This window comes from Aulonocara sp. 'chitande type north' Nkhata Bay, linkage group LG18 (assembly GCF_057382095.1).
Source record: "Aulonocara sp. 'chitande type north' Nkhata Bay isolate Kocher_YH1m ecotype deep benthic linkage group LG18, A_spYH_male_GT1.1, whole genome shotgun sequence".
NCBI lineage: Eukaryota > Metazoa > Chordata > Actinopteri > Cichliformes > Cichlidae > Aulonocara > Aulonocara sp. 'chitande type north' Nkhata Bay.
Genome location: NC_141361.1, coordinates 25855815 through 25879367, shown reverse-complemented (window position 1 = coordinate 25879367; position 23553 = coordinate 25855815). Strand labels below are relative to the sequence as shown.

At 40.5% G+C, this 23553-nt stretch overlaps 3 protein-coding genes across 7 annotated transcripts; all 3 read right to left on the bottom strand.

Annotated features, from left to right (window-relative positions):
• Positions 1-943: 943 nt before the first annotated feature.
• Positions 944-4490, bottom strand: fbxo36b (F-box protein 36b). Its single transcript, XM_086273230.1, has 4 exons — positions 4334-4490; positions 3270-3378; positions 2387-2559; positions 944-1741 (listed from the first exon to the last, which is right to left on the bottom strand). Exons 1-4 carry the CDS (start codon positions 4427-4429, stop codon positions 1247-1249), a joined length of 873 nt encoding a protein of 290 aa, XP_086129356.1. The 5' UTR covers positions 4430-4490; the 3' UTR covers positions 944-1246.
• Positions 4491-6003: 1513 nt separating this feature from the next.
• On the bottom strand, positions 6004-17924 carry agfg1b (ArfGAP with FG repeats 1b). 4 transcript variants are annotated; one of them, XM_086273222.1, is made up of 12 exons: positions 17410-17924; positions 14239-14332; positions 13858-13973; positions 13063-13201; positions 12752-12905; positions 12448-12558; positions 7844-7988; positions 7517-7596; positions 7320-7412; positions 6959-7117; positions 6317-6411; positions 6004-6197 (listed from the first exon to the last, which is right to left on the bottom strand). In XM_086273222.1, the coding sequence occupies exons 1-12, from the start codon at positions 17907-17909 to the stop codon at positions 6138-6140; spliced, it is 1746 nt and encodes a 581-aa protein (XP_086129348.1). In that variant the 5' UTR covers positions 17910-17924; the 3' UTR covers positions 6004-6137. The 4 variants fall into 4 exon arrangements, with proteins under 4 accessions (XP_086129348.1, XP_086129349.1, XP_086129352.1 ...); XM_086273223.1 differs by having other exon boundaries at positions 12448-12555; XM_086273226.1 differs by lacking the exon at positions 6959-7117.
• Positions 17925-17955: 31 nt separating this feature from the next.
• LOC147308700 (putative flap endonuclease 1 homolog) lies at positions 17956-23540 on the bottom strand. Of its 2 annotated transcripts, none has more exons than XM_086273229.1 (11): positions 23251-23540; positions 22456-22522; positions 21536-21638; positions 21290-21344; positions 21118-21179; positions 20884-21020; positions 19576-19636; positions 19319-19405; positions 19086-19231; positions 18811-18955; positions 17956-18701 (listed from the first exon to the last, which is right to left on the bottom strand). In XM_086273229.1, exons 1-11 carry the CDS (start codon positions 23330-23332, stop codon positions 18645-18647), a joined length of 1002 nt encoding a protein of 333 aa, XP_086129355.1. In that variant the 5' UTR covers positions 23333-23540; the 3' UTR covers positions 17956-18644. The 2 variants fall into 2 exon arrangements, with proteins under 2 accessions (XP_086129355.1, XP_086129354.1); XM_086273228.1 differs by having other exon boundaries at positions 17957-18701; positions 19319-19450; positions 23251-23538.
• Positions 23541-23553: the final 13 nt, after the last annotated feature.

The following is a 23553-nucleotide window of genomic DNA, read 5'->3' as shown; positions in this document are numbered from 1 at the left end:
GCAGAGACAAGAGAACAGACACAGTAGTGTCCCTTTAAGAAGACACATTGCAGGTCAGAAGCACAGGTGGTTGATACTTCCTTCTGGCTAATCCCTGCCCACAGTTTCCTGCCCAAAAACAATTCAAGTTTTAGTTACAAATACAGGCATCCATCTGCACAGATGTATTTGGGAAAGTTGCTAAATTATTGCCCTCTTGCTTTTGGTTCATTTGCAACTTGACCCAAAAGCTGCAGAAACAGTCCTGTTTTGTCATGTGACTAATCTAGTCAACCTTACATGACAAGGTAGAGAAGAACAATGCCCAAAATGAACCCAGAATGGACCATTAGCTTTAGCAGCCTGTGTCCCTTTAATTAAAAAAGAAAGAAAAAAAAGGACTAGCATGATTGGACAGATACTTGAGTACCTGACAAGGATTTCATAGCTCCTCCCTTTTACAGTGTTGTAGGCCCCAACCAATAGGAGAGCAACAAGTAAACATCTCCTGGCTAGCTGGATAACACCACGTGACCTCACAGGGGCTGAAGCAACTCTTCCTTGTTAAGAATGTAACACTGACAGGATAAACATTAATATATAATGTGATGTTCACAGTAAAACTGAAGTACAACAGAATCCAGTTGATGTCAGCTGATAAAATCAGGCTCATTTATTTCCTAGATTACTGCTAACCTATGATAATTGCTAACTTAACTGCATTGTCAAAGAAGTGTTTGAATCACCTGCAAAATGGTACAAAATAAGGTGTTAGTTTTTCTCAGTGACAGCATCTACCCCAGTTAAAGTTAAAACTCATATTGCTTTGTTACCAGATATGAATAATTGTGTAATTACCTCATCATTACTTAACACGTCTCTCTGAGCAAAGCTGATCCTTATCCTAACAAAGCAGCAAGTTTATTCTGAGACTCAAAATTAAATGACAGTCAGACAATTGAACTGCATGTTTTAGATTAGATTTATTTCTATTTTCAACCTACAATGTTTTACATTAGCTACACACTTCCACAATGTATTTTACAGCAATTTTGGACTATGCTCAATTGCTAAGTGAGAAAAGTTATGGAACAACAAACTGCAGATGATAAAACAAGCACAAATTAGTTTACATTTTATCAATGAAAGAAAACATCTTTAGATAAACTACACACAACTAATTTTATGGACGCTGAATATGCAGAGACAGCATATTACTTTAACAGTAAACCTAAACCACATGACTAGGGGACATCTGATAAAAGGATTAACTCAGTATCTTGTCTGGATCTGTACTGTAGTCTCCTACTCCACTGCTCAGTACTCTGCTCTGAGTAAGGGTTTCAACCTGATACCTTGTGCCCTCCAAGAACTGGTCAGTCACAGAGTTGCTTGAATCAGAGCCAGACTGTGGTTCAGAACCAGGATCAGGGTCAACATCACAGCGAGAGCTGGAATCCAAGCCACTGCCAGTGCCAGTGCCAGGTTTAAGACTGCAGATGTCAAGGTCAGACTCCTCAGGACAGAATGCCTGATTTGTCTCCAAGCTTTCGCCAGGAGATTCTTCTTCTTTCGTGTCTGAGTCAGGAGTCTGCCCCTTGGTCTTGAGCCTCCTGCGGCTGATCAACTTCTGCAACTGTAACTTGTTGGTGAAGAAAATAGTACGCCACCCCACTTCTACTGCCAGAGATGCCACCTCAGCCGAAACGGTGTTGCAATGCCGATGCACCGCCTGTTCCCAAAACTCCTCTGATCCACACAGCTGAAGACCAGGCATAACAAAATATGTTGTGTGTTGAGCATAAGAGACAGTAAAAACAATAGAGGCAGGGGTGCACATAAGTGGTCCGCAGGTGCGCATTCCCTGTCAAAATAAAAGACGTGCACCAGATAAGAAGTTGCAATGCGCGTTTAATGTTCAGACATTTGTTTAGTACTCTTAAAGATGTCGAAAAAGCAAACTCCTTTAAGCAATTACTTTGGTGTTCCTCCACCTCCAAAGAAATGTCAGAAGGAGTCCGAACCGGAAAAGAAGCGTGTATTCTCGGAAAAGTGGTTGCAGGAGGTGAGCTGGCTTCAAACAAATGATGAACGCACAGAGATGTGGTGCAGAATGTGGCGTGAAAATCCCACTCTAGCGGACAAAAACAGTGCCTTTTACATGTACACGAACGCGCGTTGCAACTTCTTATCTAGTGCGTGTCTTTTATTTTGACAGCGAATGTGCACCTGCGGACCACTTATGTGCACCCCTGAATATAGGAATAAAATGCAACATCAGTTTAAGACCTGATGATTTATTACGGCAGAAGACAAAATGTGCAAGGGTAAACAGATGTCACATTTAATATCCAATGATGCAGTTTATTTTTGGCAGCAAGTTTATTTGCATGTTTATTAAACTCACCTTTCTGAACCTGCGTGATGTTCGTCCCAGCTGACCCACATCCTCAAGCTCCAGATAATTTATTATCCGCAGAAGTAAGGAATCAGACAAGTGCTCCAGATAATCATAATGGCCTCGGCACAAAGCTGTGGTGTACTCTAAGATTCGAAGGCCGAAAACCATGCGGACCTCACCTAGAAAGAAGCCTCTATTTGTCATCCATATACAAGCATTAAGGTTGTTTTCACATACAGTAAATACAGTGTATGATATATATTTGCTTATGTTGGTAAACAGGCTATAGACAACAGGATTTACAAAAGGGTTACATATAAAACAGAGAAATTACCTGTTTTTATAACTACTCTGCGTTCCACATTATAATCAATCCAGTTCTTTTGGGACACTCACACAAATATCTTTTTAGAACTGTTCTGTTATTTGTTATGAGCAATTTCTTCTGCCCTCTTGAAAAAAACAAGACTTTTTTCTTTTTTTTTCTTTTGGCAGACAATCGCTTTTGTGGCACAACACCATCATCCTGGTGTTGCTGACTGACTGAGCCATTGTTAACAAATTTGCTTGGCCTGTGCTGTTCCTGCAATGATAATTCAAACACGCAAAAAATCTCTAGTAACCCTAACTACAAAAACTCCCTGTAGGAAAAGCACCATTACCATCTGTTGTGTTTAAGTTCTAACCTGTCAGTATGGCAACAACTTTTTTTTACACCTGTGTGTGTGTCTTTTTTTTCCCACTGTTAAAAGTCTTTAATGAACATGACCAAGTTCAGTCATAAGATGCATATTTTCCATTGTGTTTACCTTTCTTTACTTAAGGAAAAAGCTAATAGGTTAGCTATATTTATGTGATGTACTTTATGATTTATGTGATCAGGCCTTACTGTGCAGCCAAGTGTCATCCAAGAAGTCCTCATGGGATTGCTTCAGCTCCCCTGGCTTGGAGTACCTGTCTACAATTCTTGGAGATATCTTCCACCATCTCCATATCACCTGGGAATAGCAGGTCAAAGTATGACTTATGATCATGATATTTACAACCACCATTTTTCCATTTTTATAGACATACAACTCTACGGTATTTACATATAATAAGTAAAACAATTTGAGTAAAACAATTCAGAAACACATACTGAACAGTTAGGTGAGGGGCCCATGGGCCAGTTCTGCTGTAAAGAGGGATAATCCTTTTTCTATTGTACTGTATATTATTATGTCCCGAGTAGAAAAGCAAAGCAATGCAGTAAAAACAACACCTATTCAGACATCTGTACATTTTAATGCAGGAGTGTCATGTTTTACATTGTGAGCCACATACAGTGCACTTTGATTTTGATCTTGATCGGCCGGACCAGTGAAACTCCCCTTTCAGTCATTGTAAATAAATTTAACTTCATATTTAATCCCTGGGATACGTTAATACAAGAAGAATACGTGCAATTTCAACAGTACATCTCGGTTAACACAATATTTTTTCAGAAATTAATTAAATAACAAAAAAAAAAAAAAACGGGAACATTGCTGTTGGACTAGAAGGGCTTTATCAGGAGAAATAGAAAAAGTTGTAAACGTATGCAAATTAAGTTAAAAGTCCAACATGTATGTGTCCCTTCACTTATTCCAAAGCTGTCCAGTGGGCCTAATTTGAGTTTTCGTCTTGGCCGATTCTGGTCTCCGGTCCTTATGTTTGACATCCCTGTTTTACCTTGTAGGTTGTAACTTGCTGTTAATAAGTAGCAAACAGGTGAGGATGCTAAACCGATAGAGTTGCTAATGTTAATTTAAGTTTATTGGCTACAGCTAAGTTAGCTAACCGTCGTTATAACCTTAACTGAACGTTTATTCTTGCCACGAAGTCGCTACATGGGCGCAAACGGCTTCTTAGAAAATAGAAAATTAAGCAAAATTTTAATGAGCATTAGCCCTTATCAAAGCTGACATTACTTACATCTGACTTAGTGACAGAAAAATGATAAAAGCTCTGAATGGGTGCAGGTCCCCGTCCAGAGACTTCAAACAAGGGGTCTGTTAGAAGGGACGCCATGTCAGTTTATATGTTGGCATGGCAACGGAACTTTGCCAAACGGTCTAAGCAACCGAGAGCAAAAAAGCGTTTCGCTTCATGTTAAACAAAATTTAAATGACTTAAAGAAACCTTAGTATAAACTTAGCTGCTTAAACATTTTTGTTCAAAAAAACTAAAACTAAAACTAAAAACTGGACTTTATTACACTCTACAAACAAGAAATTAGTAAATCATCAAAGGTTTCAGAGACTTATTAAAACAGTCCTACATGTTTTAGTATCAAATAAATAAGACACAATTTCTAGTTAAAAATCTTTTTAATTTATTTATACATATATTTATATATGTACACATATACTTACCTAGTCTTGTAAAAACAAGAAACACATTGTCAAATTCATTGTTAGTCATAAGCAGTACAACTGAGACCCTCCAGAGTCGCAGTAATGATCCAGTAATGTAGTAGTCCCTGATTTAATGTTCTTTTCTTTTGCCTCATTCCAAAGCAAACTTGGTCACTTATATCCTTATTAATCTCCTTATTCTGTCCTTCTCTCCAAAAGCTTTTCAAAAAACAAGGCAAAGAAGAGGACAGATACTGAGGGAGTGCGCTGAATAGCTTACAGGGTTGTTTTTTTTTTACTTTATATATTGTATATGTTTGCCTAGGCAGGCTCTGGTAAACCTGTCAATAGGACAAGTCATCTATGTTCATGTGAACAACTCTGTTTTGTTTTTTGAGGTAACCATTCTGGATCACACCCACACGCCAAAGCTTTCATTAACAGTCTTTCTTTTTCTCTTTACAATATTCCTAAAATATAATATCTGAAGCATCTCCTCTGACATATTCCACCTGCGGTAGTGAGGTTGCGAGAGTATACTAAATATTTTATCAATTAGGTAAAGTAACAGAAACAAGAAGTACTTAATTAAAGGCCTTTTGTGCTCTAGCAGACATGCCTGTCTTTTTATCCTTTCAGCTGTAAACATCTTGAGTTGTCTGCCGGCCCAATTAACTAAAGACTTGCACTTAGTTTCAAACTAAAATTTAGGCCATACTTTTGACTAATAGTGTAGGATCACTGCTGTGCCCCATTAACCTGTGTGAGATGTTACTTTAAATTAAAAAGACGCTGCTGCTCTGGGTATACAGGCAACATTTGTTTCTTACGGACTGCACTCTGGATCTGCATGTTAAAAGGAAACACCTTAGTGCCAGTATAGTAGCAGTAAGCTAGAATAAAGAGATATCCCTTTTGAAAAAGAAGCACCTGCATCAAGTACAGATCATGGACTTAAATGGAACCCTGTTAATAGTCTTAAAATGTATACCCTTACCTTACCCTACATAGATAGTGTGTAGTGGGTTTTTTTTTTGTTTTTTTCCACAAGGTGTCTGTATACTCACCTTTGTTAATTCAGTCCTTGTTATACATATACATGTACTTAATTGTGATTACAAATGGTGATATGCACAGAGCGTACAGTTATAAACAAAAAAATAAAATCATATAATGTATATAATCAAACAGTACATTTGCCCTCATAACAGTCCCTTAGTCTTCAATAAAGTCCTTTGCAGTCCTTCATAGTGTTGTAAACTTTTTTTATAAAGAAAAAAAAATGTAAGTCTTTTTTAGAAATGTACTGCCACTTGTGACTGAACGGGTGCCTTGAATATGTGCTGCATGCTGCCCTCTGGTGGAGAGGACCAGGAGCTGTGCTACAGGAAAGGGTTGGTGGATGAACCCCCTGAAGGGAATGGCCCGGCTGGTGCTCCTGCCTGAAATATGAGAGAGTCCAAAAACATTGCTGATTTGAGAAAATTGAGTCTTTCAGAAAAACCAATCAGGCCATTTTTAATTAGTGTGACAGCTTTTTGAGAACGCAATACATGCTCACCACAAATGGGTTATTGGACATGCCAGGGACAGCTATGGGCTGCCCAAATGGTGTGATCGAGGGCTTGTTCTGACCGTAGACTGGGTATCCAGGGCCTGGGGGAATACAAAAGGTAAAGGGGTTTAAATGTGTTTGGGACTGCTCTGTCCAGCACTCTGCAGAGCCAGTATTTTCCTTTTATTTTATTACAACAGTTATATCATCATGCCATAAAGATAAGAACATAAAGACATAAAGACAACCACTTTACAATGACTTAATGACAAGAGTCAAACCTTTAAAAATTCTATGGGAGTCTAAAAAAATTAAATTGCAAAGAAAGCCGCGGCCTGGCATGCTGGATTGCATTCAGGTGTAAACAGAGCCTTATGACTTTTATTTATTGTCATCATTCTGGACTACAGCAGACCTTAAAGCTTTGTACACTAAATGCAATCTTTTATCACTGTGCAGTAGCTGCCACTGCTAGGCTGCACTTTAATTTGAGGCAGCAAGGCTTCAACTTAATTCTTAATGCAGAGAGCTGTTATGTAAATAAGAAAAAAAAAAGAAAAGCATGCAAAAAAAAACCCTTTAAATTAATGGCCGCCACTGCACAGACACTTAGGGTAAGAGGACGGAGGGATGTGGAAGACCACTAACCATTAGACTGAGGGTGATAGGCCCCTGGCTGAGAGTAAGGGATGGGGGCCTGACCAGGGAATTGCTGCTGGAAGTTTCCGCTGAAACTGGTGGGGAGGCAGTAGGAAGACGCATTCCCAAAGCCTGCAGGCATGCTCATAGAGCCAGTACCAAACGAGGCTACGAGACACACACAGCATGTGTGCACGGTCAGTGTACACGCATACCCACAACACACACACACAAGGAGTAAATTCTAGATACTTTGGCAAATCACAAAGCTAATAGGCAATGTAACTGAGTTACATCAAAGTAACACAAATGTCTAAGTAAAACAGAAACATTTATAGTGAAGTACGTTAAACTCTAAGTGCGTACACACCTGCAGCTGGAGCTCTGCCATTGGTCTGGAAAGGGTTGGTGGCCATTTCTGGAGGAATGGCTCCAGCAACGAAAGGATTTGTGGATGGGACGGCTAGATGGAAAACAGCCATAAAATGAGTGTTTAAGCTAAATGAACAAGAGGTAAATGTTTTTTATTTCTGTATGCATCATTGTAGTAGTGAGCACCATGAGCACCTCCAAAGCCAGGTTGCATACTGGGTAACACAGGCGGGTTTTGAGCTGGCGATGAACCCAGTGCTGGTCCAAATATGTTCCTGTAAAAAACATGATGCCACTGAATGTTTAATAAAGGATACGAAAGGCATTACCAGCCTTTTTAACATACACTTGTGCATCCGCATCAAGTGTTCATCACACTGATAAATACACTTATCAAATTAATGTATACTCTTCTAATACTTTTCAGAGTGTTTTCAGCTTAGCAGAGAGGCCACATGAACAAATTCACTGTTCCTGGTAAATCTCACTGTGTGTGTGTGTGTGTGTGTGTCACTTTCTCACCCTTGCACATTGCTGCTTGTGGAGGCAGAGAAGCTGAGCTCGTTGTCTAACTCAGCCAGAGCAGCATAGCGGTCCTCTCTTTGGCTCCCTGTCTGACACTGGGCAGTGGCAGCACTAGACACTGACGGAATTGGCACTCCTCCCCCTTTCAACAAATATTAACATCAATAAAAGAACTAATCAAACATCAAGTTCCACATGCATAAACACACACACCCAAATAATTAAAAGGATCAAGAGCAATTCTCTCGCTGGGAACCTCCCTTCGCTGTCCTTAAGGGATGTCTTTTTCAAATGAGCACAAATTAAAAAGACGTGCATGCGTATTCACAACACTTGTCAAATGGCCTTACGTGGACAATAGGGCTGTGCGATATGACGAAATATATCGGATGACGAAACGACACTATCGTTTGTTTCGTGGTGTTGCAAAATACACGGTTTAGAGCAATATTTGTGAAGATGAGGTAGAACCAGGTAGCTCCAAACAGAAGGACCAGTCAAAAAAAATCGAGGATCTTATTCCTAAACGAGGGGCTACCTTGGTTTGGTTATGAAAAGTCTGACACTGACCAGGAAACCGTACTATGCAAATTATGCCGCAAACTGGTCCCCACCACAGACTCAAACACGACAAATGTCTTCTACCACCTAGGGATGGCCGATATGACCCAAAATTCATATCTCAATATTTTTTAGCTGGATGGCGATATACGATATATATCTCGATATATTTTTTTAAGCCATAAGGTAAGAACAGAAAGAGAGTTCTTAGTCAAAGCTGTGACTGACAGCCTGGAGTTTGAAATCCACTTCGTAACCGTGTCTCTTAACAGGTGCCATTTATGGTCCTTATACACACACAATATGGTAATATTACGTTGAAGCACAGTACGTATCACTCCGCGAGGCTCCGGACTACGGTAGCCGTAATGCTCCGACAAGCCATCAAGCGGTGCAGTTCCGTAGCTTACCAAAGTCAAACTAAAACATTTTTGACAGATTGCTGAGCGCCGTGTTCAACATAAAATCGGTTCGCGGTCAGTACGCACAACCAGAATTCATACATAAGGCGCACTGTTGATTTTTGAGAAAATGAAAGGATTTTAGGCCGTCATGTCATTAGCACGGTTAGCTCGTTAACACGTTAACACATTGACGCCGTCCAGCCCCACGCACGGGGCGATCCGCGGTAACTCGTTAACGGAGATTTGCCGTGTCCATCTTGTCGTTGCCTGCAGGTGAAGCGATGGGGGAGGGGGAGTTGTGTTCAGTGAAGGAGAGGCGAGGCCCAATAACGTTGCATAGAGACAAAAGTGGACGAAAGCGAGGCAAACTTGCGGCTCCACAAGTATAATTATAACGTAACATATATACAGTGGGGCAAAAAAGTATTTAGTCAGCCACCGATTGTGCAAGTTCCCCCACTTAAAATGATGACAGAGGTCAGTAATTTGCACCAGAGGTACACTTCAACTGTGAGATACAGAATGTGAAAAAAAAATCCATGAATCCACATGGTAGGATTTGTAAAGAATTTATTCGTAAATCAGGGTGGAAAATAAGTATTTGGTCAATAACAAAAATACAACTCAATACTTTGTAACATAACCTTTGTTGGCAATAACAGAGGTCAAACGTTTATTATAGGTCTTTACCAGGTTTGCACACACAGTAGCTGGTATTTTGGCCCATTCCTCCGTGCAGATCTTCTCGAGAGCAGTGATGTTTTGGGGCTGTCGCCGAGCAACACGGACTTTCAACTCCCGCCACAGATTTTCTATGGGGTTGAGGTCTGGAGACTGGCTAGGCCACTCCAGGACTTTCAAATGCTTCTTACGGAGCCACTCCTTTGTTGCCCGGGCGGTGTGTTTTGGATCATTGTCATGTTGGAAGACCCAGCCTCATTTCATCTTCAAAGTTCTCACTGATGGAAGGAGGTTTTGGCTCAAAATCTCACGATACATGGCCCCATTCAATCTGTCCTTAACACGGATCAGTCGTCCTGTCCCCTTGGCAGAAAAACAGCCCCATAGCATGATGTTTCCACCCCCATGCTTCACAGTAGGTATGGTGTTCTTGGGATGCAACTCAGTATTCTTCTTCCTCCAAACACGACGAGTTGAGTTTATACCAAAAAGTTCTACTTTGGTTTCATCTGACCACATGACATTCTCCCAATCCTCTGCTGTATCATCCATGTGCTCTCTGGCAAACTTCAGACGGGCCTGGACATGCACTGGCTTCAGCAGCGGAACACATCTGGCACTGCGGGATTTGATTCCCTGCCGTTGTAGTGTGTTACTGATGGTGACCTTTGTTACTTTGGTCCCAGCTCTCTGCAGGTCATTCACCAGGTCCCCCCGTGTGGTTCTGGGATCTTTGCTCACCGTTCTCATGATCATTTTGACCCCACGGGATGAGATCTTGCGTGGAGCCCCAGATCGAGGGAGATTATCAGTGGTCTTGTATGTCTTCCATTTTCTGATGATTGCTCCCACAGTTGATTTTTTTCACACCAAGCTGCTTGCCTATTGTAGATTCACTCTTCCCAGTCTGGTGCAGGTCTACAATACTTTTCCTGGTGTCCTTCGAAAGCTCTTTGGTCTTGGCCATGGCGGAGTTTGGAGTCTGACTGTTTGAGGCTGTGGACAGGTGTCTTTTATACAGATGATGAGTTCAAACAGGTGCCATTCATACAGGTAACGAGTGGGGGACAGAAAAGCTTCTTACAGAAGACGTTACAGGTCTGTGAGAGCCAGAGATTTTCCTTGTTTGAGGTGACCAAATACTTATTTTCCACCCTAATTTACGAATAAATTCTTTACAAATCCTACCATGTGGATTCATGGATTTTTTTTTCACATTCTGTCTCTCACAGTTGAAGTGTACCTCTGGTGCAAATTACTGACCTCTGTCATCATTTTAGGTGGGGGAACTTGCACAATCGGTGGCTGACTAAATACTTTTTTGCCCCACTGTATACTATATCGATATAAACGATATTGTCACATCTTATATCTCGTATGAAAATATATCGATATTTTTTAAAAACTCGATATATCGCCCAGTCCTACTACCACCTATGCAAGAATCACATGAAAGAGTATGGACAGAGTTTACGGATGAGAAGCAAAAAAAGAGCTGTCATGTGCTCAAAATAAACCTTAGATTCAAACGTTAGAACAGCCTTTTCCCCACAGCACACTGTGCGATATGACCAAAATCTCATATCCCGATATAAAACATCTATGTCCGATAACGATATAAATCACTAAAATTTAACATTTTCTGTAAATTCTGTGAATCTCGGGTAGCTGAAGTCTTTCTAGCTGGGCGTCGTGTATCTGGAGTCGAGTGTTTTACCGATGCATGAAACTACACATTTTCAGACATAGGTTGTAACAGCCGCCGTTTTCTTTGCGGCGTGCTGCAGGTTAAAGCCTGTTCTAACGTTTGAGTCTAAGGTTTATTTTTTAGCACCTGACGGCTCTTTTTTGCTTCTCATCGGTAAATGTGCGTCCGTTACAACTTAAATCTAAAAATATATAGTTTCATGCATCAGTCAAAACACTCGACTCCAGGTACGCCACGCTCAGCTGAAAACACTTCACACAAGTCAAGTTGCCCGAGATTCAGAGAATTTACAGAAAAAGCACTATTTTGTGATATATATCATTATCGGGATGAGAAATGTCTCATATTGGGATATGAGACTTTGGTCCTAGTGGACAATAAGGGACATCGTTTTAAGTCTGGGGGGAAAACGGGCTATATTCTTGTCTAATAACATGTCATCTTGAATAAAAACTGAGGTTGTTTCTGGGACACCTCGCATTATACCAACCTGAACACTAAGATGTTAGAAGCTCGTCAACAACAGTTCTGTCTCTTCTGTGAGGTTAAACAACACAAGCTCTCCACAAACTGTTTAGTTTTTTCTGCCCCTCAGCTGTGATGTTGCCAGTTTTTCTGGCTGGAACGCTCACATGGAGCAGACAGACGGTATTTTACATACCCGCCCGTCTGTTTACATTCTCTGAATCCTGCCAGCCTGCAGCCTGGTTCCCGATGATATCACACACTTGGTGAAGTGTGTCCAGCAAGCACGACACGAGAAAGGGTTAAGGAAAGGTAGGATTTTATGAGTTTGTAACTCCCTAAGCTGAAACGATGGCCATGGTAGGAGAGAAAAATATTGTGCAGTCTGAGCCCAGCGTTATACTTTACACACTGGCAATGGTCTGCTAGCGTCCACACGTTGTGCACTATTGTCAGCAAAGGATGGATGCAAGCTCTGTGCAGATGTCATGTACCCTCCAGTTTAGGCTGACCGTTACACTATAGGGCACTGCCTGTGCACGCATCCTCTAAATGGCCTCCAAGCAGACCAGAAAGCAGTACAATAAATACAACTGCTCATCCGAGATAACCATAGCAACAGTAACAAAGACCAACAAAAACCTCGAGCATCCAGAGTGCATTCCTGCATACAGCAGGCTGGCCCAGAGGACACAGCAGGTGAGAGATGAATAAAGAAAAACTGTAGTAAGGGTGCATACATGTGGATAAGATGGAGGGGAAAATGGCAGGGAGGGTGGTACCTGATGAAAAGGACTTTGAGGGAGGTGATGTGCTCTGATGGGATGGAATTGCAGTGTTTCCAAATGCGTCAAAGTTGGCAAAGTTGGTATTTGAATTACCCTGAGGTGCTGCTGCCATACACAAGGGAAAATTAACAACAGACAATGAATGTGGGAATAAAAACAATGGCAGGAGAAAAATGTAAGGGACAATGACGAAACGCAGTGTTCGCATATCTGTATATACTAGTTGGATGTCAATTAAAAAAAACAACAACAACGACAATAACAGTACATGTTATGAGAATCATGAAAGACATCTTACCTGACTGGTTTGGAAAATGTGCAAAGTTGGCAAAGTTGGTAGGGGTGGCAGTTTGAGTGGGTGGAGCAGCAAAAATGTCACCCAGGTCTGAGAGCAAGTCAAATTTCTTCTCCTGAGCAGCGCTCTGAGCTTGGGAACGAGCTAGCCCTGGAGACTGGGTGGTGCAGTCAGGAAAAAATTGTAAAAAAAAAAAAAAAAAAAAAAAAAAATCACACACAAAAAAAACAAGACTTTTCTTCAGCTGAAAATTGAATGAGAAAGGAAAAGAGTGGCCGATGGGTTGAAAGAAGCTCTGTGTGCATTCGTCTCACCTGGCGCAGAGGGGTCTTATTGAGCTGCAGGGTTTTGAGGGGTTGGACTTCTGGTGTGCTGCCAGTGCTGCTTGCTGAGGAGCCGGACACAGAAGCCTGAACATTTGCTACTACCCTTGCCTGGTCAGGAGGAACATACCTAAAAATCCAGGGAAGAGCACCAGCACGAAACAAAAGCCATGTTTAGTCCCAGCACACACAGCTTTGATAACATGATGGTCATACTGAAGAGCTATTGGAACATATCATTTTAGGTCTCAAACGAAGCATATGGTCTGATGATTTTCACATATATGGTTTCTGTTACCTTAATTTACTTAGTTATCGTGCTGGATAAATGGTAGGGTTGATGACCCTTGTGACACTAAGTTGGGTAAGTGTTTGAGACAAAGGCAGAAGGACAGTATTTCAAAAGAAGATAAAATTGACCCCGCGCTTTGTACATGAGTATTTGAGAGTTGTGCTTGAAATCCAAAAATTCTGCAGAAGAAGCAGCAAAATGATACAGAAAAAGAAAGCCTTAGACAATGAAGAATGTGCTGCCAAACTCAAACATATGGTTAACCAAGTCCACAGCAACAAAATGGTTTTTGGCAAAGGTAAAGCTCAGCAATCATTTTCTTTGCTGACAGTAACAAGCAAGGACTGAACAAGAACTTTGTGAATTCTTAGCACTCTAAAGTATTTACTACCCAATGTTTGCACACAGTTAAAAAAAAGATATATATAAAAGTGAAATAAAGTATGCAAATATCACTGCTCAAACCTGATAAAAGAAATAAAAGGTTATGTTACCATCTCTTCTTTTCATATTTTTCCTGGAGGAACTCTTTTACTTTCTGCGGTTCTCTGAAATCTGGAACGACTGATGTTCTGTCGTCATAGAGGCCCAACCAGATGTGTTTACAGACCTACAGGGGGGCACAGGAATGAAGGGAGTGGGAGGCAAGGAGAGGATAGTGGTGGGGGTGGTGGCACAGCCATGAACGAGGTGAGGGAGAGTAAAGGGAAAAGGGGGGAAGGGGTGGAGAGAAATGTGAGTATATAAAAAAGAGAAAGGAATGCCAATAACTTGAATAAAGAAGGCTACTGCTAAATTAGGACATGATTATCAAAATAATGCTCGACAGTGTAAATGACAGTGCTGAGCGCTTTGCTGTAAAGTGTGCGCGATACCTCGTTGCTGTGTTTCTGTAGGAACTCGATTTCCTGCTGTGTGAATGTGGTCATAGAGATGGACTTCACTCTGTGTGGGGGATTCAGTCCTCGCCTGTGGGTGGAGGAGGTATATGTTGTTAGCTAAAGAACAAAAGAAGCAGGATGCCAACCAGTGCTGTTCGTTTACAAAGAAAAAGCAAACAGAAACACAAACCACAGATGCCTCATTACATCTTCTTGTCAGAGTGAACGCACCCTTGAGTACTTTATAGCCATTTTCACACATGCACAACAGCAGCCCTGGGCTTTTCATATCATTAATAGATGCAGAACACACGTCCCGTGGAGCCAGACATTAAATGCCTTTTAACCCCTCAGCTCCCTGTGCAAAGTCTGTGTGATTTCTCACAGTGCTGATTTACACCAGCGTGAGAAAAGCTGCGCGGAAATGTCCAGTGAAATCACAGGGAGACAGAGTGGTCATCGTGTCTCCTGTCTCTAAAAAGAGCATTTCCAACGCATCTGAAAATGATTTTCTTAGAGACAGGAGGTACATGTAAGGACAACTTTAGAAAGCAGCTTTGTTTGGGACCTGCCAAGCACATCAGACAGACGTTTCTAAAATACAGAACAACAACAAAAAAAGTATGTTTGCACTTAGTATAGTTTTAGGTTCAAATATTAGGATTGTAATTGTAAATTCGCTGATATCCTAAACATTACTGACATAGTTTAATTACACGTGACATATATTTATTAGGGATTTCTAGCAGACGCAATAATATCAACATATCAACAAATAATCTGTGTGTAGTCGGCACGTTCTCCCTCTCTGAAATCACTCCAGCTTCCCCCCACAGTCAGAAGTGATGCAGGAGTTTGTTAATCAGCAATGTTAAACCGTCCATAGGTGTGAATGTGAGTGTGAATGGTTGCTTCTCTCTCTGTATTAGCTCTGTTGCAGACTGGTGACTTGTCTAGGTTGCACCACACCTTTCGCCCCATGACAGCTGGAACTGGCTCCAGCCCACCCTGCCAGCCTGATTTGTTTAAAGGAAAGAATATGGATGGATGGATGGATGAAAAATTAACTGATGGATGGATAATCTGTAAACCCAAACTTACTTTTGGTTTAATGTTTTGAAACAAGAAAGTCCCTGTCCATATTTACCATGGACACATGGGAAAAAAAAAGTTCAAACAAATCTCGATCAGCTGATCTGAATCAAGTTTAAAAATCAGTGCAAAATAACTGTGTAGTAACACTAGTGAGTATTCAGGGATTGCGACACATAAATCCAAATGTAAGTTTGTACAAACTGGTTTGTGAACTTTAGCATAAAGAGTAAACATGACCAAAAAAATGTTGTGATTTATTGATTGATTGTGTAGGACAAAGATCACACATTTAAATGCTAAGAGAGAATATATGCACACACACACACACAATATCAACATAAAAGGAGTAAAACAAGGCTACATTAAAAAAAATACATCCAAATCTGCCTCAAGCAGAACGTCCTCAAACCCAAACTATTGCTGAAGAAAAACAAAATTCATTTAAAACAAACTGAATTCACGTCAACAAAGAGACACTGTCATTGGAAACCAGGATTGATGTAAAAATTGATGTAAACTGCAACTTGACAGACCTTCAACACTTTGTCTAAACATGGGGAAAAGTACAGTAGTTAGTATTTGGTCTGCACATACCAAATCATTGTATAGACCTGTCCACATAGAGCAAAGCTCATTTTGAGAAACTGATTATTCATCTAATTATTTCCAGTTGCCAGAAAAAAAAATGTGAATACCAAGATTTCTTACAGCGACTCCTCATAAATTGTGTTCTTCTGAGTCACAATCATCTACACTCACAATCTGACTAAACTATTAACTCACGAACACATATTTACTCAACACAATGATTCATCACTTGAAGTGCAGACTGTACAAAAAAATTACATGACAAACTCTATAACGAGCAGCAACAACTTCCAACGAACATTTCCTGTAGCTGCTTAACCCTAACCCTAACACAACTACCATATGGCAAAAGGTGGGAGTACACCCTATACAAGTCCCCAGTCTTTTGATATCACTTTTTAGTTGGTGTGCTAATACTTTAACATATTTAAAATCCCATTCGCATTTTGTTTGTTTGTTTGCTTGTTTTTTCCATTTTGGGATGCATATGATGTCAGAGAAACCAGATATACGGTAATATGGTCAGGACAATGTGTGAGTATAGAAGCCCCACCCACCTGCTGTCCAAACCTTCTGTTTGTGAGGAGCTGCCAATTAAAAGAAAATTAGCTTTAAACTTGTTTTAGACAGACTTGTTATAAACTGAAGCCTGGCATAAGACAGACAAGCTTTATGCTGAACTGTCAATCATGCAGAGCTACTCTAATAGAATTTAATAATTGAATACAGGGCTAAAAACTATCATGTCCAATTTAAAGGGTAAGCAGTGGCTGGCAACACCTTGTCTTAAGTAATTACCATGCTGTATACTGATAGCAGGATACGCAGAAATGTTTCCTCAGTATCAGCAACTTAATGGGTGTGGGGGGACAGCATATTGCGCTGATCCGGTTTATTGCCTGAATTGCGATTTCACAATGATTTGACATTATGAGGAAGATGTGGTTCAGTCGCAGTTGCAGGCGACCCACTGGCCCAGCTGCTCTTCAGTTACTTTCCAACTTCAGAGACTCACCCTGCTTCTGCTTATCTGGATGTGTGTGTGTTCTTGCGACAAGCCTTCTCAGAGGTCCAGCTAAAGTTCAACTAGAGGAGGTTCCCCCCCATGACGTGCCGTTTTTGAACCCGGTGGTCAAATATTTGACTGTCAGCCAAAGTTACGAACCCAGCGTTAGGCGTGCTACCCTAGACACACACACACAATCAAGCCACTGACACAGCCCCCTCACTCACCCTGTGTGTTTTGTAATAGCACGTTATCACACTAAAGCAGCGATGTAAACAATCTAATCTGCTAACACCGCCCATCCCAGCCCGACAGCTCCGGGCTGAACCGAAGGTAACGTCTGCGTTACCTGTCCTCACTTTAACACTAGCTAACTAGCTAACGGTACCGCCAAGTCAGCGCCGGTGTCCCCACCGCCGTCCAACCGTGGGACACTAAAGAATAAATACAACACTTTGGCCCAAAAGGACACTCACAAGATCCCGGAGCAGGTGGTACAGACGAAGGAGCCCACTGTCATGTTGACATAGGTCGGGCCGCGTTGGTCGCAGTCGAAGCATTTCCTATTCGCGGGCAGGCTAGTCATTTCCCGGAGCATCTTCAGATGAGTCTCCTCCTGCTTACGCTTCGCACTCGTCGCCATGACCGAAAAACTAAAACGGCTTGTTTTACCTAGGGATGGGGGGAGTTTGGTCAAGGGACGCGGGGCAGGACGGGTGTCTTCAGGACAAACTTGCCGCGTACTACAGCGGTAACTGTGGTCTGAGAGACACCTTGCTGTGAGAGGTCTACGGACCGACTGGCACACTTCTTCCCCTACACGCGAAAAAAGTGAGCCCCAGCAGCTCCTCATCCACCGGCGCCATCTGTTGGTTTGGAATGACGCCTCGTATTGTGGTTTAAAATTAACACTTGCCTTTGGAAGTGCTTCAGAAAATAATGTGCTATGAAAACACAGCACTTTTACAGTGTCCATCCGCTCATAAGCACATCGCGCAACAAAACACAGTCAAAGATTGCTTTAATTTAAAAAGGCAAACTGAAACTGATATAAAAATACAAAACAAAGAGCATGAACATAAATTCTACACATTTTTCCATTTATTCAAACACTTCAGTGTCTCTTTTAGACATGATACCACTTGTACATGTTTTAATATTCAAGTCTTTGGTCCCTGCCTTGGCACACTTTACACAACAGGTGCTCATTGAATATCTAGAGATGAGACATCCGCTGTCTCCAGTTTTGGCCTCCCTGACAGTGATCACACTGTTCCCTTTCATAGCCATCCACCTCCTGCTCTGCTTTTCTTGGTGGCTTTGCAGGAAACTGCTGGACACACTGAAGAACTACCCAGTGATTTCCATTGTTGTGGATCATACTGTTCACATGAGATCACTTTACTGTACTGTCAGAGGAGCTGTCTTGTGTGATGCCTATTTTGAGTTTTTAAAAAGTAAAAGGCACTTTGATGAGATAAATCCTGTAAAAAAAGATTTTTTTCCTATAAAAATATTTACATTTGTAAAAATATTACCGTAACCCAAGATCAAATGAACAGAATAACATTTCTCTTATGGTGCATATTCAAGATTGGGACGACAGATAAGCCACATGTTGAAATGGTCCATAATTTTTTGAGATGTCCAGACAGAGATGAACTGAGAGATGAACACTCCCATCCTTGTGGCGTAGACAACTGGCACATGCTTATTTTGACTTTGGTCTCTTTCTGTTGCTGGTTGGGGAGCTTGCATTGTCCACAGGCTAGAGGTAAAGTAAGAAAAGCTAATTTTATTCAAGTTATTTTTACCATTTTATTCCTAAAAACGCACACATTTTGATTTATATTTGCAACACTGTTTTCTGAGCTCACCTGCACTCGCTTTCTGGTAACCCTAAAGAAGTCCTTAATGCAAGTCTGCTTCCCACCACCCTCTGCCTTTTCCTTTTCCCTCTCCTCCCGTTTATTTTCCCGCATCATACGGAACTTCACCATTCGATTACGGATCCTCTCCTCCCTAAAATCAAACAAAGATGACTTTCAATTTTCATATGTATAGTTTCATTCATTCTATATATACATACACATACATATATATACACACACACTATAAGAAGAACAATAGAAAAGCTCAATAAAAAACGTACTTAATTCGTTTGGTGTGACAGAGGAACTCAACCAAGGCCTCCTCATTTGGCTCGGTCCAGATGAGCTCGGGAGCTGAGCTTTGTGGTCCATCCAAGAAAATCTTCCTTGCTTCTCTGTATTTCCACATATTTGGAACAGGATGGGTCTAAAGGCCAGATATCACTGGCTTGTTAGACGTCACATGTTCTTTTGTAAGAGAGGTAAAGCCAAAGCTACAAAGACCATCTGATACCTTTCTGTTGATATGCAAAACCACATCCTCTATGGTACGGTGCTTCTGGATCAGGGTCAGAGCTCTCTTAGGACCCAAACCGGGTATCTTTTCACAGTAGTCGCAGCCGAGCAAAATACACAAGTCAACAAACTGGCAGACAAATACAAAATAAGAGAATAAGACAGCTAAAGTGCATTTCTATAGCAGTATGTCCAATACAGATATATTATAATAAATTACATACTTTCAGAGAAATCTAAATGTTTCAATCTTACCTCCTTATGACCAATTTGGAGTTTTTCTAATAGTTTAGGTAAGGAGTATTCAATGACTTCACTGTAAAAAAAAAAAAAAAAAAAGAGCGTAAATAAAACATTAAGTTCAACTAGATCAACTAGTTCACAACTAGATGTCACAATCTAAAACCAAAACAAAGACGAGCAGAAATAATACATTAAGAATAAGTAACCAAACAAAAGACATGAAAATGAATGTTTCATATACAATGATAACGTCTCTTATATTTTTTACCCCTATATTTTTAAACATTTTAGCGAAATACACAACTATTCCATACATGTAACATATATAGATTTTTAAAAAATAATAATATTTGCTTTTATCAAACATGCCATTTGTTCTCAGTTGATACTGTATCTCTCTGAGTACAGTTTAAAAGTAGATTATTTTGTGCTTTGTATGTTATCAGCAAAGTGAGTGATCAACGATATCAGAAAACCTTAAGACGTGTAGTAGTTCATCCATTTATAAAGCTTTCAGCTTTCTTGTGTAGCAAATTCAGTGGATTAATGTTTGTTATCTCCGCCAAGGTCATGTTTTTGGTAGCATTTGCGTGCGCGATATTCTGTCTGTAAAAACGATAACTCGAAATGTCTTGAATGAATAAAACTATGTAGGGGTGTAGAGTGGAGTCATTTCAACAATCCATTATCCACTGGCTACTCCTACATAATGTTTTATGTATCTACACCAGCTGTTTTTAACCAGTCTTTTGCTGCAGCAGTGCTAATTTTTCTAAAAGATTTTGCTAGCATGAAGTTTCAACATTATATATTTACCCATTTTGAAATTAATATCATACTTATAAGAATTCCAAATGTTTTCTTTCTATTTTTATTTATATTTTACACCACATCTCAACTTGGCTTAGAAACTGAGTGTAAACTACCTGCTAATGAGCTGCGAGCAGCCCTTTTCTGTCTGACAGTCCACTGCTGTCTGCAAGAAAAAGTAAGGAGCAGATTTCCTTTTCTTTTCTTGTGAGACTTGTGGCTGTGGTTTAAAATAGTTCACCACCTGCTGCCAGAAAGTACAGTCATTATGGAGCTCCGTCTCATCTACTATAAATACAGAAAATTAGTGCAAGTGAGCAGGTTATTACAATAACTTGAGATTCTAATCATTTGACATAATAATTTACGTAAAAACACGTATGAGAGCCTCATAAAGCTTTGGATCTGATCATGAACACTAAATTAATGCAACAACCATTGCAAACCTTTGAAATATTTCTTATTTTTAAATATAAACAAATTTAGTAAAGTGAGCTGCACAGTTTCTACCTGTCCTTCTTTGCATTCAGCTGACGAATAAGAATATTGGCTCCAAACGGCAGCGTGTCCATGTCCTCTGAGGCCACAGCGTGCACAGTTCCCTCTCTCACCAGCTGAGCGCACAGTGCCTCAGCGTCCCCTGGAGCCTGAGAGACAAAAGTGACATGCATGAAGAGAAATCTGCAGAGGAGGAAGAAGAGATGAAATATTGCACAAACATTTTCATTACTTAGCAGGTCGTACCTGGATAACAGGTACACCAAGATACTTCAGGAGCTGAAGACATTCTTTAGTCTGTAATGACGCTGCAGTGAGCACAGAGGAAAAACACATCAAAATAATATTCCCAGTAGATCACCCCTGTTCTACAACCACTGAAAACTCAAGTCTTTGTGCATTTTCTGCACAGACCTACCTGTGCCCGTCCAGTTTGAGTAATTCCTACCTGCTGTCTGGGCTCGCTTCTCAAGCTGCAGAAACAACAATTTTCAATCAGTCACAGCCGTCTGTATCTCTGTTATCTGGCAGTGATCAAATTTACCTACACGTTGAAAATATTTACTGTAGACTAGTCTCTCTGACCTAAAGTGTTCTTAAACATGCCAGGAAATGTTTAGTATCATGTTAAGTCAAAAACTATACATGCAGGTTTGTGTCTTACAACAGCCTTCTTTTCTCCAGGAGGCTTTCCATCAAACACAAAGACCGGTTTTATGCCATGTTCCAGGAAAGTGAGTGTGCGAAAGAAGAGACCTGTGAGGGGGCTGAAGAAGAGAAATCAAGAGCATTTCACAAATATACACAGACAAATAAGAATAGAAAGACTTTTTCCTGCACAGCTACCTCGAGGGTTTATAGAGAATGGTCTGAAAAAGAGAAAATATCCAAAAAGCAGTAGCTCTCTGGGTGAAAACGCCTTATTTATGCCAGAGGCCAGAGAAGGATGGCCAGACTGCTTCCCATAGGAAAGCAACATTAACTCAAATAATCATTTGTTAAAACCAAGGTATGCAGAAGAACATATCTGAGCATGACACGCTGAACCTTAAAGAAGATAGGCAGAAGACCACACAAGGTGCCGCTCCTGTCAGCAAGCCTCTGAGGAATGTTTCTAGCCCCTTCTTTAATCTATGCAACAAAGAATTAAGGTTTTTCTGAAGATAAACATGGGTTCAACCCAATACTGGCAAGGTGTACCTAACAATGTGACCAGTGAGTGTATTTTACTGGTGTCAGTGAGGTCTTGTTTACACTAATTGGCTGTATAGTTGCAGGATGTGGTGATTTTTGTAAGCCCTTTCTAATATTTTTAATCTCATGCACTGATAACACAGTGCAACCTTTAAAAGAACAAATTAAGTGAAATGAATGAAAGAAAAAAAATTAAAATCTTTAGAAATGTTATTGCAGGATTATTTTAATTCAAATGTCTACTATTCTACAAGTGTTTGTATTTTTCTAGGCACCCAGTGTACCAGGTTTGATATAAGGAATTAATACACCATGATAAACAGTAAAGAGATAGAAAAAATAACGTTTACTTCAGTTTAACAGAACAGAACAGCATCACATCATGCTTACCTCAGTGTAGGCGTTGCTGCACGGAACTGATTTACAACAATAGAGGTATCGAGTGCGATTACTTTTCCTGTGGAGTATAGTAATACAACAGCAGCGTGAATACACAACAGTTTAAATTTGCCCTTAGACATTAATTACTTTTCAGTAACATCCACTCAAATTACACTTGATTAAATTCACCTAAACGCACTTGAAATGATCTACACTATTAAGCCAAGTCAAATACTGTACTCCGTTTACTTGTCAGGAATTTGTGCAGCGCTGATTTGTACTGTATAAATTGCTTGTAGGATTAGCTTTGCCTATTCTTTTATGGCTTTTCTCAGCAGTAAACAGAGCTGGACTATGGACAACTTCATATACAGTTCAGATAACATTTGATTCCTTGTGTCATGGTGCTCAAAGTGTGAGGCGAATAGTATTAATAACACAGTTGTCACGCAATGCTGTGTGTGTTTTCGGCACTAATAAAGTTACATTGAATTAAAATAAATACTAAGATACAGATGTTTTGATTGGACTGTCGAGTTAGCTGATTAACATAAGAGAAATAGTGCGGACGCGGGTAAGTTATTAATTACTACCTCGGAAAGCCTGATTATTATAGCAGTAGCTTTTAATTCGTGGTACGTGGACTGGTAATACTTAAAAAAAACGTTTCTTTAATGTCAGGTGCTATAATTACAGCTAGCGATGCTAGTAGCTAGGGGGAGAGTGCTAACATTAGCGGCTAGCAGCTGACCTCCTTAACAGAGTCAGACCTGCTGCTGAAACCATCACCGATCGTGTCTGTACCTGTGTAGTCACTGATATCCTTATACGATATGGCATCAGGAGCATCTGAGCGTATTAAATCAGCCAGTTTAGTGATCCCCATTGTGCCGTCACCACCGACAGTTTCCTCTTCGTGTTCCAGGAAAAAAGGCGAAAAAGTGATTTAAAGTGAGTTAAGTCGAGTTTCCCAGATAATTAGAGCAGGATCCCTTGGATAGTAGATTGTCGATAAAGTTTTAATTGAAGACGTCTCTCAAGTTATGCCTTTCAAGTTAAAAACACATTATCATCTTCTTCTTCCTGGTGCTGCATGCCTGCCACCTA

Coding starts and splice junctions, on each gene's coding strand:
- fbxo36b (XM_086273230.1), bottom strand. CDS start 4,429: ATGGCGTCCCTTCTAACAGACCCCTTGTTTGAAGTCTCTGGACGGGGA. Junction 3,379..4,333: donor TTTCTGTCACTAAGTCAGAT/GTAAGTAATGTC, acceptor TGCTATTCCCAG/GTGATATGGAGATGGTGGAA. Junction 2,560..3,269: donor GGATGACACTTGGCTGCACA/GTAAGGCCTGAT, acceptor GCTTCTTTCTAG/GTGAGGTCCGCATGGTTTTC.
- agfg1b (XM_086273222.1), bottom strand. CDS start 17,909: ATGGACACTGTAAAAGTGCTGTGTTTTCATAGCACATTATTTTCTGAA. Junction 14,333..17,409: donor ACCACCTGCTCCGGGATCTT/GTGAGTGTCCTT, acceptor CTCCACCCACAG/GCGAGGACTGAATCCCCCAC. Junction 13,974..14,238: donor TACAGAAACACAGCAACGAG/GTATCGCGCACA, acceptor GCCCCCCTGTAG/GTCTGTAAACACATCTGGTT.
- LOC147308700 (XM_086273228.1), bottom strand. CDS start 23,332: ATGGGGATCACTAAACTGGCTGATTTAATACGCTCAGATGCTCCTGAT. Junction 21,345..21,535: donor CTGGAGAAAAGAAGGCTGTT/GTAAGACACAAA, acceptor TTGTTTCTGCAG/CTTGAGAAGCGAGCCCAGAC. Junction 19,637..20,883: donor CTGAATGCAAAGAAGGACAG/GTAGAAACTGTG, acceptor TTTTTTTTACAG/TGAAGTCATTGAATACTCCT.